General features: G+C 34.3%; 2 protein-coding genes across 2 annotated transcripts; both read right to left on the reverse strand.

The window, feature by feature from the left end:
- Positions 1-683: 683 nt before the first annotated feature.
- LOC140769191 (pyruvate dehydrogenase E1 component subunit beta-1, mitochondrial-like) lies at positions 684-7986 on the reverse strand. Its single transcript, XM_073109811.1, has 15 exons — positions 7852-7986; positions 7562-7616; positions 7391-7468; positions 6911-6991; positions 6807-6833; positions 6619-6681; positions 6326-6412; positions 5547-5672; positions 3911-4044; positions 3742-3814; positions 3590-3655; positions 1738-1776; positions 1502-1626; positions 1251-1365; positions 684-1124 (listed from the first exon to the last, which is right to left on the reverse strand). Exons 2-15 carry the CDS (start codon positions 7610-7612, stop codon positions 1056-1058), a joined length of 1134 nt encoding a protein of 377 aa, XP_072965912.1. The 5' UTR covers positions 7613-7616; positions 7852-7986; the 3' UTR covers positions 684-1055.
- Positions 7987-15734: 7748 nt separating this feature from the next.
- LOC140768591 (NAC domain-containing protein 83-like) lies at positions 15735-16938 on the reverse strand. Its single transcript, XM_073108923.1, has 3 exons — positions 16570-16938; positions 16187-16470; positions 15735-16075 (listed from the first exon to the last, which is right to left on the reverse strand). Exons 1-3 carry the CDS (start codon positions 16751-16753, stop codon positions 15806-15808), a joined length of 738 nt encoding a protein of 245 aa, XP_072965024.1. The 5' UTR covers positions 16754-16938; the 3' UTR covers positions 15735-15805.

Consider the following 16938-nt stretch of genomic DNA (forward strand, 5'->3'; position numbering starts at 1 on the left):
ATCTCTCTTTTAAGTTATTAATATTAATATTAATAATATTATTATTTTGGACATAACGAGGATTGATTCATTTGAACCGGGTCATTATCAAAGTCCGTTTCCGGAACTCCAGGCGACCGGGTCTGGCGAGAATTACGAGATAAAGCAATGAGTATGTCGGGAGAAGTCAACCGTTCAACGGTCAGAGATGCCCGGTCCCTATCACGATATCATCTCGTGAACAGCTGACAGCGGTACGCAAAAGCGAGTTTTTGACCAAACTAGCCCTGAAAATAGACAATCCGTCAATTAACTCTAACAAAAAGAACGATGAACTAATTAACATTTTTAACCCGTGTCTTAAAACGCTAATTATATATATATATATAAATTATTTTAACTTAGTCTTTCAGCAGTTTAAAGAAAAAAGATGTCTGGCGATAAAAATGTAGAACTGATTACTGATTAGTCGTATCAGATCTGTATCTATAAGGCTGTAATACTTTGGAATAAAACTAGAATAGATACTATTATTTTAACTTTTAATAACAGGAGACAAAAGAGATATAAATTCAATATTAGTATAAAAAATAATAATTACATTTTGTGTGATATAATAAATTTATAGCGAGAATTGATATTTTATGCCAAATGATAAAAAGTAGTAATATATATATTTTTAAATATACTTGAAATTATAGATGGACATAAATGGTATTCATAAAATGAGATGCAATAAAGATGTTCAAATACCGTCACAGAATGCTGTCAGAGACAAGTGCTATTCATAACATGATAAGGGAACTTCTTGAAGACCTTATGATCTCCATTATTAAACAAGACACCATGTTTCAATCTTCCAGATGAACAATCTGTAATGAATTTTCAGTAGTTTCGCGTGATTTACCCAGTAGACTGGGGAAAAATCAAACTGCTTGAAGTTCGAACTGTAAAATCTTGTGATAGATCTGCAAAATTAGCTCACTGGTGGCAAAGTTCGCGACGACACATTGTGATTTATCTTCTATGATAATAAAGGCAAAAAAAAGAAGAGTATTCAGGTAGAGCTGCAGGAACTATGCAGCTGCTGCCATGGGAACTGATCTGTAGCATGCTCTCTTTGCTGCGCGGACAATGTCTTCAACCTGAGTAGAGCAATTCAAACAAAAAAAGAGTATTAGATAATTGACAGCTTAACTGAATTAATTTCTTTTTTTTTGGAACAATCGCATAGTTTCAACTTTCATTTATAAAGTTGCCAAAGTAATTACCTGTGGAACAGCCATCCTCTCAAGGTTTGCTGCGTAAGGCATGGGAACATCAGCTCCAGCAATTCTCTCCACTGGTGCATCGAGATACCCAAAGCTTTCCTCAACAACTGACGTGCTGAAAAGGAAAAATTGCACCTTAGAACCTGATTTCTGTATGTTTGTATACACACACACAGAGGTGCATAACATATATACACACAGAGAGAGAGAGAGAGAGAGAGAGAGAGAGAGAGAGAGAGAGAGAGATTAACCATATTTCAGCACCAATGCCATGTTGCGGGAAACCTTCTTCAACAGTTACAAGTCTGTTAGTTTTCCGGACAGATGCATTGATGGTAGCTCTGTCCAGTGGCCTAATTGAGCGGAGATTTATAACCTGTGTGATGCGCATTTTATTTGACAATTAGAGAAGAAAAAGTTGGGCTGGATGAGAAAGAACATTTTGAACACTACAGAAAAGTGCCCATGTTCTCCGTAAAGCAGTTACCTCAGCACTTATTCCATCCTTGGATAATATTTCTGCAGCCTAAACATCAATGACAAGGAATTAGATGCATAAAGAATAAACTAAAGTCTAAAGAAATTGCAAAAATTATAAGCCGTGAAAGAAACATTTATCAGATATATCGGGAAACAAAACCATTATCAATTTGATTAAGTCCGATAAACCAAAGAAGTCAAGCAAACATCAAATCTGAGGGAGCAACTCGCCTAGGTAGAAAACCTGTTTAAATTTGTCTCATTTCCCCTTTGTAACTATCAGGATGATGTGCTAACGGAAAATTTATATTCAGTCTATAGTCTAAAATGTAATGGCATATCCACCTATAAATTTGCGTCACACTTTCAGCTACTGTTCAATTTCAACCATTGTTGCTATGACCTCTCAATTGATGAGGATTTGGCAGCTTAAAGTGACATTCAACAAATTACAATGACCATATTGATAACTTGAAGTCATCATAGAATCTCACAAAATTCAGATAGACTATGGCCAGAACCCTCAAAGACAAAATCGACCAATTTAAACATTAACAAATAGCTAAAAGGTGTGCCCCTTTCCACATCTGCTGCCGGAAGTAAAGTATAGAACCATCAGGTATTATTAACTAGTACTGCACATGCAAACTTGCCCATTCTACTACCCCACAACAATGCTAATGCATCTCTATACACTTCGAGGTGTGTGTGCACAATTTTATTAATGGTACAGTCCCATTTAGGATGTCAACCGCAATAACAAATGCTTTCCTGAAAATAGACAAATGTCACAAATCTAATTACTTTTGCACAAATTTGGACCTTGGTTCATAGAGAAGATGATAAACTGGCAATTATGTAGTGCTACTGATATTAGAGATGCAGCAAATTATTTTGATAATTTATCAGACTTCGATTGGAAACTTGTTTATCTTCATTTCTTGCATGAAACTTCAACATGATTGTGGTTCTTTTTTTCAATTATTTCATAATAGAACATGTCCTAAAATGAGTTCTCAATTGGAACCCCCAGCAGTAATTTCTCCAAATATTTTGCAGTGAGACAGCTCAAAATATTTTATATGCAATTGTTCCAACCATACAGTGCAGGTGCCTGTGACACTGCCCAATAACTGGGAATGGAAGGTAGGCAAGGGGATGCCTCAATCCAAAGTGGAGCAAGGAAGGAGAATGGATTCCAGATATCATCCTATTAGTCTCCAGCTCACTAGAAGGGAGAAAGAGAATACATCTTCCTTACCAGGCCGTGCCATTATATGGCAAGCAAACTAACCACTGCCTGTGCCAGTAGCCCGGCATCCTTGGTTCACATTGTATAGGTACAAGTGTGCATAACCACTATGCACATCTTAAGAAGATATATTTAAAGGATTAGTATTTCTAAGAAGTACCAATTTCTGCTCAAAGGTTACAAAACAAAGAAGATACATACTTCCTTCAATCTCAGCAAAATAAACATCCTTATAGCCATTAATTTTCTCCTAGAGCAAGGAGAATAATCATATACTATTACATCAGATAAGATATACCTTTACATATATAAATATACCAACTTCTAGACATTACTGAAATACCATGAAATGGAAAAGAAAGAACAATAAACGAGCATCCAGGGAACCGTACTATTGTATGGTAACTAACAACAAAAGTTAAAAGTTACCACAGACCTGAGACATTCAGACATATATTTATAAAATTTAAAAAATGATATTTATCATCTCATGTTTCAATTACTTGACCTATGTTGATTCAGGAGTCAAGAAAGGAGTAAAGTAATTTGAAATGCAAGTTTAGTTCAGAAAATATGTCAAGTAGTCAAGCAGTTAATGGTTATGCACCTGAAGGGCATATCCAACCATCTTTGAGAATGCTGTAATAGTGACATGCTTTCCTTCTCGTTCAATCTGTCAATAGAGGAAAAGATACACCAGGGCTTTCATTAAGTAAAATTTACACTCAAAAACTCTAAAGAGACCTTATAAGAGCATACCTTAGCTTTCCCAATAGGAAGACAGAAACTAGAATCAAGAGCTTCAGCTGAAACAGGAAATGATTCTCCATAACTGAAGAATAAAGAAACATATTTATTTTTCAAGCTAACTATTGTTTTGAAGGTTTGGATTTATACAGGTAAGGACAAAAGATCAGGAACCACATACAGAAGCTCATTTTCAAGGAATACAACAGGATCTGGATCCCTAATAGCTGCTTTTAGCAAACCTCGAGCATCTTCAGCTGAGTAAGGGCTTAGCACCTTTAAACCTGGAACATGTGCATACCAAGCTGCATAGCACTGAAAAATTAACTCATAATAAGAAATACCTCCAACAAATTATTATCATCACTAGAAAAGTCACGACAATCATAGAGCTGCACACATCTCTTTGGTTGGGAGATAAAAAAATCTAAACATAACTGTGATGTAGCAGGATATGTAATCACAAGTTCCTTATATTAGAAAAATCTCTTAACCCAAACTCATTCCCACTTCTTCAAGGAGACATGTAAAGATTTAATTGTGCTAGACCATCAGTTTAGTCTCTCAGATAATGGATCTTGACTCAGGCAAACAGAGAACATGCTTTTTATCATGACAGTAAAGCACAGCAGTCGACGATAGCAGCACATCAATGCCAAGGACACTTGTTAGATCATAGGAAACATGGATACTTCCATACTATCACCATATCCAAATGGATACCGTATCGAATAAGATACTCATAGGATACTTCGAGATACATACCAGTAAAAATAAAATTAATGTTGTAGATACTTTTCAGATACATCTAAAATTCCTATCAATATGAGTCAAATTGAAGTAGACTATTACCTTTCATTTCTTATCAGATCTAGAAGGTTTTTTTCTTTGTGAAAAGATTAGTTCGCTAATTAATTTTATGATCAATATTAGGAAATCATGTTACAATAATCAAATTCTTCAAATTTATAGATTGAATTCACTTATTTATCTTACATCTTAGTTAAATATAAACTATGTAATATATTGAATATTTGTTGTAAATGATAGTTCTTTTGATAGATAAATTGGAGATCTCCTTATACAAACACAATAACATATAATTCCTCAATTAAGAAAATGAAAGTATACAAGTCCACTAATATATATGTGTAGACATAAACAGACACATATATGAGCTACATATCCTAAGCGTATCATTCTTTTTTCCAAAGATTTGCTATATTGGTATTCTGTATCATGTTGTATTTGTATCCCATATCTGTATGACTGTTTCTATGCTTCATAGGTACTTAGACCCGAAATTACTACAAAAGTGAATAGATGCAATCAAAGTGCTACAAGAAAGCCTGTAATTTGAAGACAACTAAGACAACTATATGGATAGGTTCTTGGCTCTGAAGAACTTTAGACTCTTCATTATTATACAACATAGAAAACCTGACAAATAAGAGAACTAAACGGATAGGTACTTGGCTTCAAACAAACTTTAACTCTTTACTAGATCATGCATCAATCTTAAATTTATATACAATGACCTGTTAGTCATTGTAATGGATACTCTTCTCAGCAAAGTGCACTTATATTGGGTATTGATGATCAATATATCATCCCGCTAGTTTTGTGAATACTCGAAATTGTCAAGAAAACAAGAGCGGCATTATTATAATGGTTTCAACCAATTGAAGATTTTACCATTGAGCATTTTTTAAATATGAATTTCCTAACCTTCTAGATATAACATTTAAAAAACATAGAAGAGTACAAAGATGAAGAGTATAAATTTCCTATTATACTCCCATGCAGAAAATCAATACCTGTGAATGTTGCGCACCAACTCCAGCAGCAGCACCATTTGGTCCTCTGAAAACAATAGGAACAGATATCTGACCTGCTGACATGTAATTTGACTTTGCAGCAGAATTAATGATATGATCAATTGCCTGCAACACACCAGAGTTACCTCATTAGTCAGTACAGCATCGATGTGGTTGTTCTTCCACACACACACAAAAAAAAATTCACTAGTTAATAGTGTCCACCACAATGGTACAGCAAATTCTACCAGATCATATACTACATAGTTTTGGGGAAAATTTTGAAAGACGAGAATGAGAGGATCAAACCTAGGTTCAGACTAAGTTGCAAATCATATATTATATGAACAATTCTTTTCCCAACAAAAGATACTTACATAGCAGATTTAATATATGGGTGACTGATGCGAGTAAAATTTAGTCAAAGCAGACGTCGTTCACTTAAACAAATTTGAGCTATTATAGCTCTAGTTTTGACTAGAAATTACCTAAAACCTCTTATACTCCTACTGTGTGAACTAAGTATCATTAAAACTGTAAAAGAAGACAATTTATTGTGTCAACTAAGATCAAATAAAGTAATACTTTCTCTAGTAACAATATAATGTCCTATGAAATTCATAACCTTTCCAGATTTTCATGCAGGGCTCAGCCAGCATGTAATTAACTAACAAATTATAAGCAAATACTTAAGTCAGGCTCACGTAGCATGACTTTTTGTGAATTTATATAGTCATGAAAATATGTCAAATAAGCATAAAAATCAGAAAGCAAGCTACCTGCATGGAGAAATTGAACGTCATAAATTCCACTACAGGCCGTAACCCATGATAAGCTGCACCGACTCCAATCCCTGTAAACCCAGCCTGGACGAGCAGAACAAAATGAATGGCTGTCAGAATTAGAGATAGCAAGAGAATCTTTTAAAAGAGTCCATGGTGAGGGTGAGGGAGATAGTGAAACAGAGTAATTAGCTTAAAGGTTAAAAACAATCTGATAGCATAAAGAGAAAGTGTTCCGCATTCAGTGACCAAAGAAATCAACCATTGGTGAAAGAGTACAAAGATACAACCTCAGTAATGGGAGTATCAAGAACTCTATCAGGGCCGTACTTGTCAAGTAAACCCTTGGAAATCTGCAACAAGTTACAATAAAGGGATGCTCAATATAAGAAGAAATTGAAAAAAGAAAAATTTATCATGTATAACAGAATAGAAAATGAAGATAGACTTAGTCTTCTGAGGCTTTATGGATTATGACCTTATAAGCGCCTTGATACTCTCCAACCTATAATACCAAGGTATTTATCAGAAAAGAAGGTAACTGGAGAAAACTCAACAGACTTGCTTTTCTCAAATAAATACCTCTTCCCCCATCAAGAAAACTTTGGGATCCGCTGACATCTCCTCATCTAGTGCTGAGTTCAGAGCATCACGCACGGTCATCTTCAACAAAGATGTCGGCAAGTAAAATTCCATGCTTCCCTTACTAGTTAACAAGAGATTCATGTATAACAAGAAAAATAAAATGACAAACATTCTATAATTATCCTGCTGCAGCATACACACTTTCACATAAAAGCAGCTGTTACTTATCACTCCATCAACTGTTACTTATCACTCCATATGTGCTCACATATAAAGTTTCTCACACTGGAATTTAAAACCAAACTATCATAACCATCAAAAACTAATCCCGCAACCATAGATATATCACCAAGTATCAATATAACATCAATATATGAGTTTTCTCTCCTCAAGCTATCAAAGGCATGATCAAAGAATGGCCTAATCTCATAATTCATGGTCATATTTCATTAACGAAAAGAACAGTTGACAAAATACCTCCTTTACCGCAGTCGAGTAATGCTTCGGCATAACCGATCCAACGGGCCGAATCCTATGCAAGGCTTGCCCTAAAACCTGCCAAAAATTTAAGCTAAACTCCATAAGAGCAACGAACCACACCTAACCAAGAAACCCAAAATCAAAACAAGAATATTCAATCATTGTTACCGAAGCAGGGAAGCTCCCAGATCCGATCTTTCGCCTCGCGAGCCCCAACATCGTTCTAACAAATTCGAAAAAAAGAAGAAGGAAAGAAGAAATATTCAGAAAAATTCAATGATGGGCACGAAAGCCAACAAAAAAATCTACGCTAGAATCGTGTTCTTGGGCTGCGAAACGATCAGTATACGAGAAAAGCAAGTTGAAATCCAAATAAAGGGAAACTGGAAGGAAAAGATCTTAATCTCTAGAATTCAAGTATAAAATTGGATTACAATCGTAAGATTTAGATTAGTTACGTTAAATTTAGGAGGAAAAGCACAAGGAGAAACAGAGAGAGACTGCAACGGAGAAGAATGGATGAAGCGACGCCGCTGAGAGAGAGAGAGGAGAGAGAGAGAGAAGACAATTGCTATTTTCTGGGAGGCTTTTTTCACTTAACCCCCTGCCAAAAATAAATACTGACTATGGTGGTGAATGCTTTGCAAGATAATTCTACTTTATAATTATTTTAGCAAAGTAGTCTTTTTTTGCAAATAATTTGAATTCCAGTCTTTGTGATTATAAGATACAATTAATTTATAAGTCAATTTCATATGGTTGGTTGTCACTTGTGGGTGTCAATCTGCCTTCTTAGCTTCGATATCGCTTAAGCTGAATTTGAACTCGACTCAAGTTCTAAATAGGCTCGCTTAATAATTATTGAATTTTCAGCTTGCTCGATTTATTCAGAAGCTCGAGTGGCTCATGAGCCAGATTGATACCCTCACTTGTGATATCGATAATAAAAGTTATTTTAACTATAGAATAAATTAACATATTAGAAGAGGTCATCAAGTGAGCACCTCAGTGGCAAAATATGAAATTTTATATGTGTTTGTCTTAGTTTAAACTCCTAATTAGAGCAGTATGTTCAATGATAAGTATCGAGTAAGCATTTCAAAAGACATAAGATTTTATTAGTAAGTAAACGACTACATATACTGTTATATTTTTTTTATATATCTTATGCAATATAAATTTATCGGGTAGTCATACTTGAAAAAACAAAAGTTCTTTTAATGGTATAATAGTAAAATATCTTAGAAGCTTCAACAAGGCTTTTGCAATTTAATTGTTTTAGATTTTATTAGTATATAAAACAGAGTACATATATTTTCTATAGTCCATACATATTTTGTTATAATGGAGTACATATACAATACACATTAGAGTTTATTATTATAAATAAAAACATTAAATACAATTAATTACAAAAACCCCAGCCTCCATGGCTATGGCAATAATCTGATAACAAAGCATAGCATAGCATAGCATATTGGAATTACTTGCCCAGACACTTTCCTATAGCAATTTGTTCAATAAATGAATACTATGTACCAATTTCTAATAGGCTTAGGAGTTTGTTCAATAAATGAGTACTATGTAATATAAGAATTCCAATTTGCATAGCAATAAAGTCCCCAAGTCACATATGATGTTATATAGAGTTCAACTTTTCATACTGAGCTTTTGAAAAATACCCATTTTAATATTAAATTTGGAGTAGAATTCATTTTGGTGAATAAAGTTTATGACTACTTTGGTCCAATATATATATATATATATATATTCAACTAGTTCCCATAATGCTTTTGCTAAAAGGGATCTTCTTTATTTTCGTTTGCAATTTCAGTCTTTTCATTTCTTAATAAAGCAGTCATTTTAAATTATTTGAATAAAGAATACCACAAAGTTGAGATAAAATAAGAGGATTAAGAACAAATTTTTTCCCCTAATTTTTAATTCTTTGGTGTGAAACTTACTTGAGATCAGCAAATATATTAGAGTATTGCATAAAGCCAATCAGGAATAGATTCTTAATATATAAATATAATCCAACTGCCACTTGGACCAGAGATTTTGCACTGAGCAACCCCAGAGTTTTGTTCTTCTTTATTTTTCCTATTTTTCTATGCAATCATTAGTTTGGTTTGATAAAAATATGCCACTGACTTTAGGTAGGTTTTGGAGTATAAAATATAGTTGCATCTAAATTTGGGTTAGCATAGTCTGTTGAAGAAATGGATGGCAAACAGTTTTGGCTTAATGTTCATCAAAATCACATATAAGAGAGCATTATTTGGTTGGTTGTATATTATAAAGTTATTTTTATTAAATCCTATCTATCTATAAATATATATAAGAAAGAGGGTAGACATTTTAGTACAGTGGTCGAATCCTGTCGACTCATAATAAGACATGAGTTTGAATACCCGTTAGATATTACAGATTGATATTTAGTAAATTTTTATTTTGCTGCAATTTTTCTTTTTTGTGCATTCAAGAGCCCAAGAGCTAAATATGGGTCGGACAAAAGACCAACATTATCTAAATACAGAGATATTTAGGCTCTATTAAGTTTTAGTCAATATTAATCTAGATTTTAAGTCTTGTACGTCGTTGAACTAATACTCTAAACTAAACACTAACTATATATTATTTCAAATTGTTACGCTATCGAGCTACTTCTCTGAGCTAATGTATTGTCAACCCATCAATCAAGAGTATTGAGTGAAGCTACTCAATCTTGCAAACTCCTGAGTCATAGAGAAGGCACGTAACTATTTTTAATCGATAATTTTATTGCAAATTGGGAAGGAGAAGAAAAGTAAACAATAATTTTTTTTAAACTAATACCAAGCAAAGGGGCGGCGTCTTTTGCAAATGCGGCAAAAAAGACAAGTCTGCAAATGTCGAAATGTGGAAGTGTTTTTGCAACAAGGCTAAAAATGTAGGAGTGAACTCAAATTGAAAAAGAAATACTCTTCAAACTGGTAAAGGATGGCTCGCTTGTTAGGTAGTCAACTGCATGATGGAAGCGACCATTCAAAGCAACAAAGCCCACCTAAATCCTCACTCTCAAATTCCTTGGCTTATAAATAGTAGGAGATATTTTTCTTTTCTTAAACACTCTTGTGAAAAGAATTAAGAAAGAAGTATTAATTTTCAACTATATAAGTTAAAATAATAATAATAATTGTAAATACAATGACGGTGGTGAAGCATAATTAGACCCGGTAAAGAAAACCCTGACTCGTTCAAAGCCCGAGAACTGCTTAACTTGAATCGAGCTAAGTTCGGTTTGAACCTAACTTTATTATTCATAAACTAATACTAGTCACTCTTGGCTTCGAATATTTTTTTTTTCTTATTGATGGCATTTAAAAAGAAGTGAAATAAGGCTATTTTATGAAAAAAAAAATAGAGTAGCGCGATGAGAATAGATAATAACCCTATTTATGAAAAATCCTAGCTTCGCCGTTGCATCTATCAATAATGATCGATTTATTATGCACGCTAATTACCCGAATGTAATATACCCAAATTGAGTCTCAATTTTGAACACTTTCTACTTAAAAATAAAGCCTAATAATCTTTTTATTACTTCCTAGGGTATGCTTTTATTCCAAATCCTCTCTATTTCATTTGGGCCAAACTCCTAATCAATTGCTAGCACTTAAACCAAAAATGTCCTTTGAGAGCTCAAAATAATAGTGGGCCAATTCTTAGTTAACATGGACTATTTATTGGGCCCTTAGGTAAAGCCCATGCAGTGAGTTCTTCCTCAAGAATAGGGAGGTTTTCTTTTTTTCTTTTTCCCTCAAACTTCTACAATAGATACACAGAAGTTCTGAAAACTTAGAAGATCTACTTACTCATAAAACCATAGATTAAACACATTGAAGCTAAGACTAGTATCTTGTTTTCAACCAATACTTTATAATATATATGTAAGAATTAGTAGAATACAACCTTAATATTACACGCGTGAATAGATGATAGAAAATTATCTCGGATATTATGTTAGGTAAACAATTAATCTAAAAACTTTAGTTGTTAAGTACTAAAAACAAACAACAAAAAAAGGGGAAAATTATGGCCACCAAGGTGATGAAGTTCAGTAAAACCTTTGTGACTAAAATTAGCCCAAATTATTTTGTTATGACTGATATCCTGGAAAATATTCTTTGAAGAGATCACAACCTGCAAGTAAATCATCACAATGTGAGTTCTTTTTCATATTCCTACTGCTCTTAATTAATTTTCTTGAATTCTTTACCAGTGATAGCTGCAATAGTAGCTTGTACTGTCTGAACTCTTCATCCTTTATTGCATACATGAGTATCTTTAAAGATATTCAATAACTATTTAGAAGCATAAAGACAATGAGACAATAAGTTGATGCAATCATTTATCAAAAGTTAATGCTTGCTGTTGTCATGCAACTATTCACAAAACCACAAGCAGCAACCAGCAGTATATTCAATGGGGGAGGTTTTAATCAAAGCACTGCTACAGGGTTCTGCACTATGTTACTGTTTAAACTAATTTCAATCTAGTATAATTTCTTTTAGTTCATCAAATTGCACTCTTAATCAAAAAGTCGTTATCTAAGAAAACGATTCATATATGTAATATGTCAATATACCGGTGCAACAAATTACTCTCTCCGACGGACGGACGGACGACCTACCGATTCATATATTTCTTCCAAGAAGAAAACAATCCACTAGCTCCAATAAATTTTTTTGGCCTAATTAGTCCAAGGATGGGCTCTTCTTCTACTCAACCAATTCCTCTCTTTTGTTGCATTGCAAGAGAGAGGGGGGGAAAAAAGGACTCCTTGGTCATCAACCTGCATGTGCTGCACATGAAGTGTTATCACTTTGTTCCAAAAAACACAAGTGCCCACCCCTTCTTTATTATGATCACAGCTTAATTCCAATCCTCGAAAGTCTACTTGCAATCAAAATTTATTATGTATTACTTGAAGATCTTCGTTGAAACACTAAGAGGCAAAGAGACTAACAAATAAGATTTACTATGCCAGGTGCACAGCATCAATTTAAAACTAGCAGATGAACTAGTTTTCTCAGTCGGACTAAGACACACTCCTCCTCACGAGAAGATGCTTTAATCCAACAAAAAACCAATTCCCACACAATTATTCTCATGTAGATTCCAAGCCCTTGTGATGCCTTGCTTCCTTGTGTTAACGTTGCTCAGAATCCTCTCACCAAGGTGGTGGTTGGCAGAAGTGTTTTCAAGCTCTAGGCCATTGGAGGTGGTCCTTTGGAATTGCATGGGAAACTAAGTCGGCAATCCATAATCCAATGGATTTTTGAAGGTAAAGTGGGCAAAAGAAAGGCTTGCAGTTGGCTGTATATATATATATTCTATGTTACTGATCATAGAAAAGGAAGAAGGGATGGTTCCATGTGAGTGGATTAGTGCTACAAAACCAAGTTTAAGAAGTATATTTTGTTTTGGCATGTTTTAGAGCAACTTGCCATTGAACATAATTGACTTGTCTAAGATCTATAGCCAGAGACATTAGAGCTGGGTTTGCTCTAAAATATATAACAAGTAAATGCCATCATTTGAGTTGATTTCTATGAACATTATTAGAATGTAAAATATCAAAATCGTCGGTGAGTTAATCTGGTATTAAAGCGAAGTCATTTAAAGCAAAATTCACCTTTTGAGCTTATTAAAAAGCCTAAAAATAAGTGAGAGTATTAAATACAAAATATAAAAATTACTGATAGTAAATACTAATATGAGATCCTTGATTTTGATATATATTTGTTTGGATATTTTGCATGTATATCTATCTCTCTGAAGTAGATATTTGCCCCTCAAAACATTTTTTTTGCATATATTTTATATTACCTTTTTGATAAATATAAGATTAAGTCTCACTAGTTTAATAAATAAAAAGATAAAAATATAATTTTTTGAGAAAGATTGGAATGATTCTATTAGAATATATAAAATAAATTAGAAATTATAAAGAGAAGAGAAGAGAAGAGAAGGATCGAATCAAAGCACCGAACAATTCCCACGATTTCTAATAACTGCTGCTTTGCTACAATAAACCTCTCTACGGTCACCACCAAAACGTCAGATATTTATCAATCTATCTCATTCTGACCTTTCTCTATTATTTTATTTACATTTTTTCATTCCAATATTTGATTTAAGTGAAATTAAAATCATTAGAACCCTAACTTCTAAGGTTACCATCATTTAAATTTTTATAATTTTCTTACGTCTAAATTAATCCAGATCTAATTCGTAACAATACCTCTTTTGAAAGCGAAAAAAGTGAAACGGTGATCAAATGCTTTCCTTCTCTTCAACGCAAAGAACACAGAGTAAATAGGTTTTCCATCCTTTCCTTTCCAAAATATCTTTTGTACGTAGCCAATAACATACCACAAGCCATAGAAAAGCTTTATTAACTATTGGATGGAATCTTTAAGCTCCAAATAGGCTTAGTCGAAGCAAATATAATGCCCCCAAAATTCAAAATTTGATAAAAGAATTGAATTTAAAAAGTATTTGATGAAGATAGACTCCAGCTTATGCTGTTTAGTCCACCAGGTAATGATAAAGAACTGAGAAGCTGAAAGAGATCAACTTCTTTTTTTAAAATTTAATTTAATTTTCTATACCAAATCTCCTTGGTTTCCATCTTTTAAGGAACTTGGAGTAAAACCATTAATTGAAAGAAAAGAGATTGATTAAGTCTTCCCAAAAAATTTATACTGCTGCTAGATCCGGGAGGAGAAACTATTAGCCACCTTTAAGTGCAGTGGCCAACAATGAAGGAAGAAATCTCCACCAAGAAGTGCATTATTGTGATCACACATAATTAGAACTCCTAAACCCCCTTGTTTCTTTGATCTATAAACTAGACTCCAATTTACTATACAATGCCAATTATGCTGAGAGAAATGTATAAAAAATTAGATCAACAAGAATAATTTCGCATTTTCTATACAAAAAATTATGGGTAACCTTTAAAATATATTATTTATTTTATATCAATATGATATTGTAATACCCCAAAAATTACTAGGGTTCTTTTAATACATGTATACCTTTTAAAAATCTTTTATTTATACGCATCACTTATCAAAAATTAGTATATCCCTCAAAATCATGGAAACCTAGTCTCGTCTTCTATTAACCATTAGAATTTCATCAATTTAACTATAAACAGATAGAAATATATAGTATTTATGCTATTTCATTGTTAAGATTCCAATTTACGGATGCTAAAATGTAATCGAAAGAGTATATAAAATTTAGAAGGGCGTACATGCAAATAAGGAACTATAGATTATTTGAAAATTTTGAATTAGCTTACACTTAGTTTAGTCTGGTTAATATTAAGTTGATTATTCTTGTAGATATTGACAGACTTAACCTGATATATAAAAATATCAATGGATTTTTCCATGGAATCCAGAGTTTGATTGCTTCAAATGATGCATATCTTCTCACTTCAACTCATAGCATATTCTCATCAGTCAATTACATAAGAGTGATTGTAGAGTAGTTGCATGGGAACAACTGCAATAGTATCTTGGTAAAGCTTGCGTGTTGGAAATTTGCCCACAGCTTTGCCTCAAAGCTTTTGTAGAATTGGCTACTTGCTGACCCCTCCTCAATGATTTCTCTTCCTGTACGACTCTTCAGATTGCTCAAATCTGGTACAATTTGCTAAGAGAATCTACTTCTAACCCAACAAATCTAGGATCAGTTTTACAGCCAACAGTTGGAAAACTTTGATGTTTGAGTGAGCAATTTTATTACCATAGTTCGAAGTTTGGGTTTCAGTTTTACAGCCAACAGTTGAAATGTTTTTCGGCGAAAATTCTGGGCAAATTGTGTCTGAGATCTCGGAAGAAACTTCAAATGGATGAATTTAATTTCCTTTTGAAGCAATCCTGAGGAGGAGGAACATATTAATCATTATCTAATTGGTAGCCAAACTAACAACTTGGTCAGAGCTGCTGAAAGCTGGCTTGAAACTAAATCACATCTGAGCCAAGAAAGTCCTTGATCAGATGTGATCCTTAGCTCTTCCAATTCAAAGCAGAATCTTTGTGCAGATTTTCTTGACTTAGTGGGCATTTATCAGGGGCCCCAGAAAGCCACTGTTATCCTCTAAAGAAGGCAATCTCTTTGTCCAACCAAATGCATATATACCTTATCCTTGTGCATTTATGCTCTTAGAATGAAATGAGAGGCATACGACAACTCTTTTAAGTCTATCAAACAGTTCACTGGTAGCCACTTCTCTTAGCTTTTAAGCTGCTTTTCGATTGAAATTATTGGACAAAAAAAGTAGAAAGAAGTCACAGAAGATGCTGCACATTTTTTTGTTTTCTTTCTTTCAGAAATGGAGATCTTATTACATCAGAGATTCTCTCGCCCTGCGTCGTCATCCGAAAGATCGGTGACACAGCTCGAAGAAGAAGAAGAAGACGACGGCGAGGATGGTGATGAAGGCCGTCGATCGCCGGCCTGGTGGTGGCTTACGCAGTTGATAAACTTAGCATCAGAAATTTTCAGAACTTGACTGCTGCTGCATTGCTGGTTCATCATCTCTTTGTCAAGCTTTTTCGGCTGTCGATTCTTCTTAAAAATGCGGCAGACCACCCAATCTTTAGTTTGTACCATGCAGCTCTGCAATGACGGAAAAGAGAGAGGCTTCTATTACTTTTTTCTGAAGCATGAATTGTAGAATCTTTCTATATCTTAGAACAATAGGGAAAAAGAGAAGGTTGGAAAGCTCACATGGCTTGCATTCTTCCTTTGAGGAATGCTTAAGGCTCTGGATTCAGATGCTGCAAGGCGGAATTCATGCATTACCCACTCAGTCCGGCGGCTCTGCGACGTCTTCCCTTCATGGAAGATGAAGACCTTCTTCGTCCCGACCATCTTCTCGCTCCGTGAAGCCATGATCGGCTTATCTTTCCCGACGGCCTTCCAATACCCCGATCTTGTTGTCCTAATAGATCGGTCACTCTTCGAGTACTTTACTTCTTGAAGATTGAAAAAATATATTTCTCCGTAGCCTCCTAAAGTGCTCAAAAAGTTATTACAACAATAATATTTCACATCAATATGCTTAGAAAGTGATCCTTGAAATATAAAGAAAGAAAATAAGTACTACAAACCACGCAAGTCCCAAGGATCACACTTCCCGAGATTGATCTCGGGAATGACGGCCGCAGGTAATGGGAATGAGAACGCCTTCCTTTTTAGATACTCCACCACCAGTTCCTCATCGGTCGGGCAAAACCTAAACCCCGGCGGAAGCCTCGAAACTCCATGTCTCATGACTACCGGCGACCTCTCCATTACCAACCTCAAAGATGAAGGAAAAGATCGAGCTTGTGATAAATTTGAAAAGAAAAAAAGAAAAAGAAAAGAAAAACCCAACTCCCTTGTTTAGAAAAACGAATCTAAGAAGAGGTGGGTGGGTTTCATGAGGAGGAGGGGGAAGTGGGAGTTCTTTATAGCAAGAGTGGTGTTTGGCGTGAGCA

This window comes from Typha angustifolia, chromosome 10 (assembly GCF_048772165.1).
Source record: "Typha angustifolia cultivar Huaian chromosome 10, ASM4877216v1, whole genome shotgun sequence".
Lineage (NCBI taxonomy): Eukaryota > Viridiplantae > Streptophyta > Magnoliopsida > Poales > Typhaceae > Typha > Typha angustifolia.

Coding starts and splice junctions, on each gene's coding strand:
- LOC140769191 (XM_073109811.1), bottom strand. CDS start 7,612: ATGTTGGGGCTCGCGAGGCGAAAGATCGGATCTGGGAGCTTCCCTGCT. Junction 3,656..3,741: donor TTCCTATTGGGAAAGCTAAG/GTATGCTCTTAT, acceptor CTCTATTGACAG/ATTGAACGAGAAGGAAAGCA. Junction 1,777..3,589: donor TGGTTGGATATGCCCTTCAG/GTGCATAACCAT, acceptor ATTGATGTTTAG/GCTGCAGAAATATTATCCAA.
- LOC140768591 (XM_073108923.1), bottom strand. CDS start 16,753: ATGGAGAGGTCGCCGGTAGTCATGAGACATGGAGTTTCGAGGCTTCCG. Junction 16,471..16,569: donor TGATCCTTGGGACTTGCGTG/GTTTGTAGTACT, acceptor TGAGCACTTTAG/GAGGCTACGGAGAAATATAT. Junction 16,076..16,186: donor AAAGGAAGAATGCAAGCCAT/GTGAGCTTTCCA, acceptor CCGTCATTGCAG/AGCTGCATGGTACAAACTAA.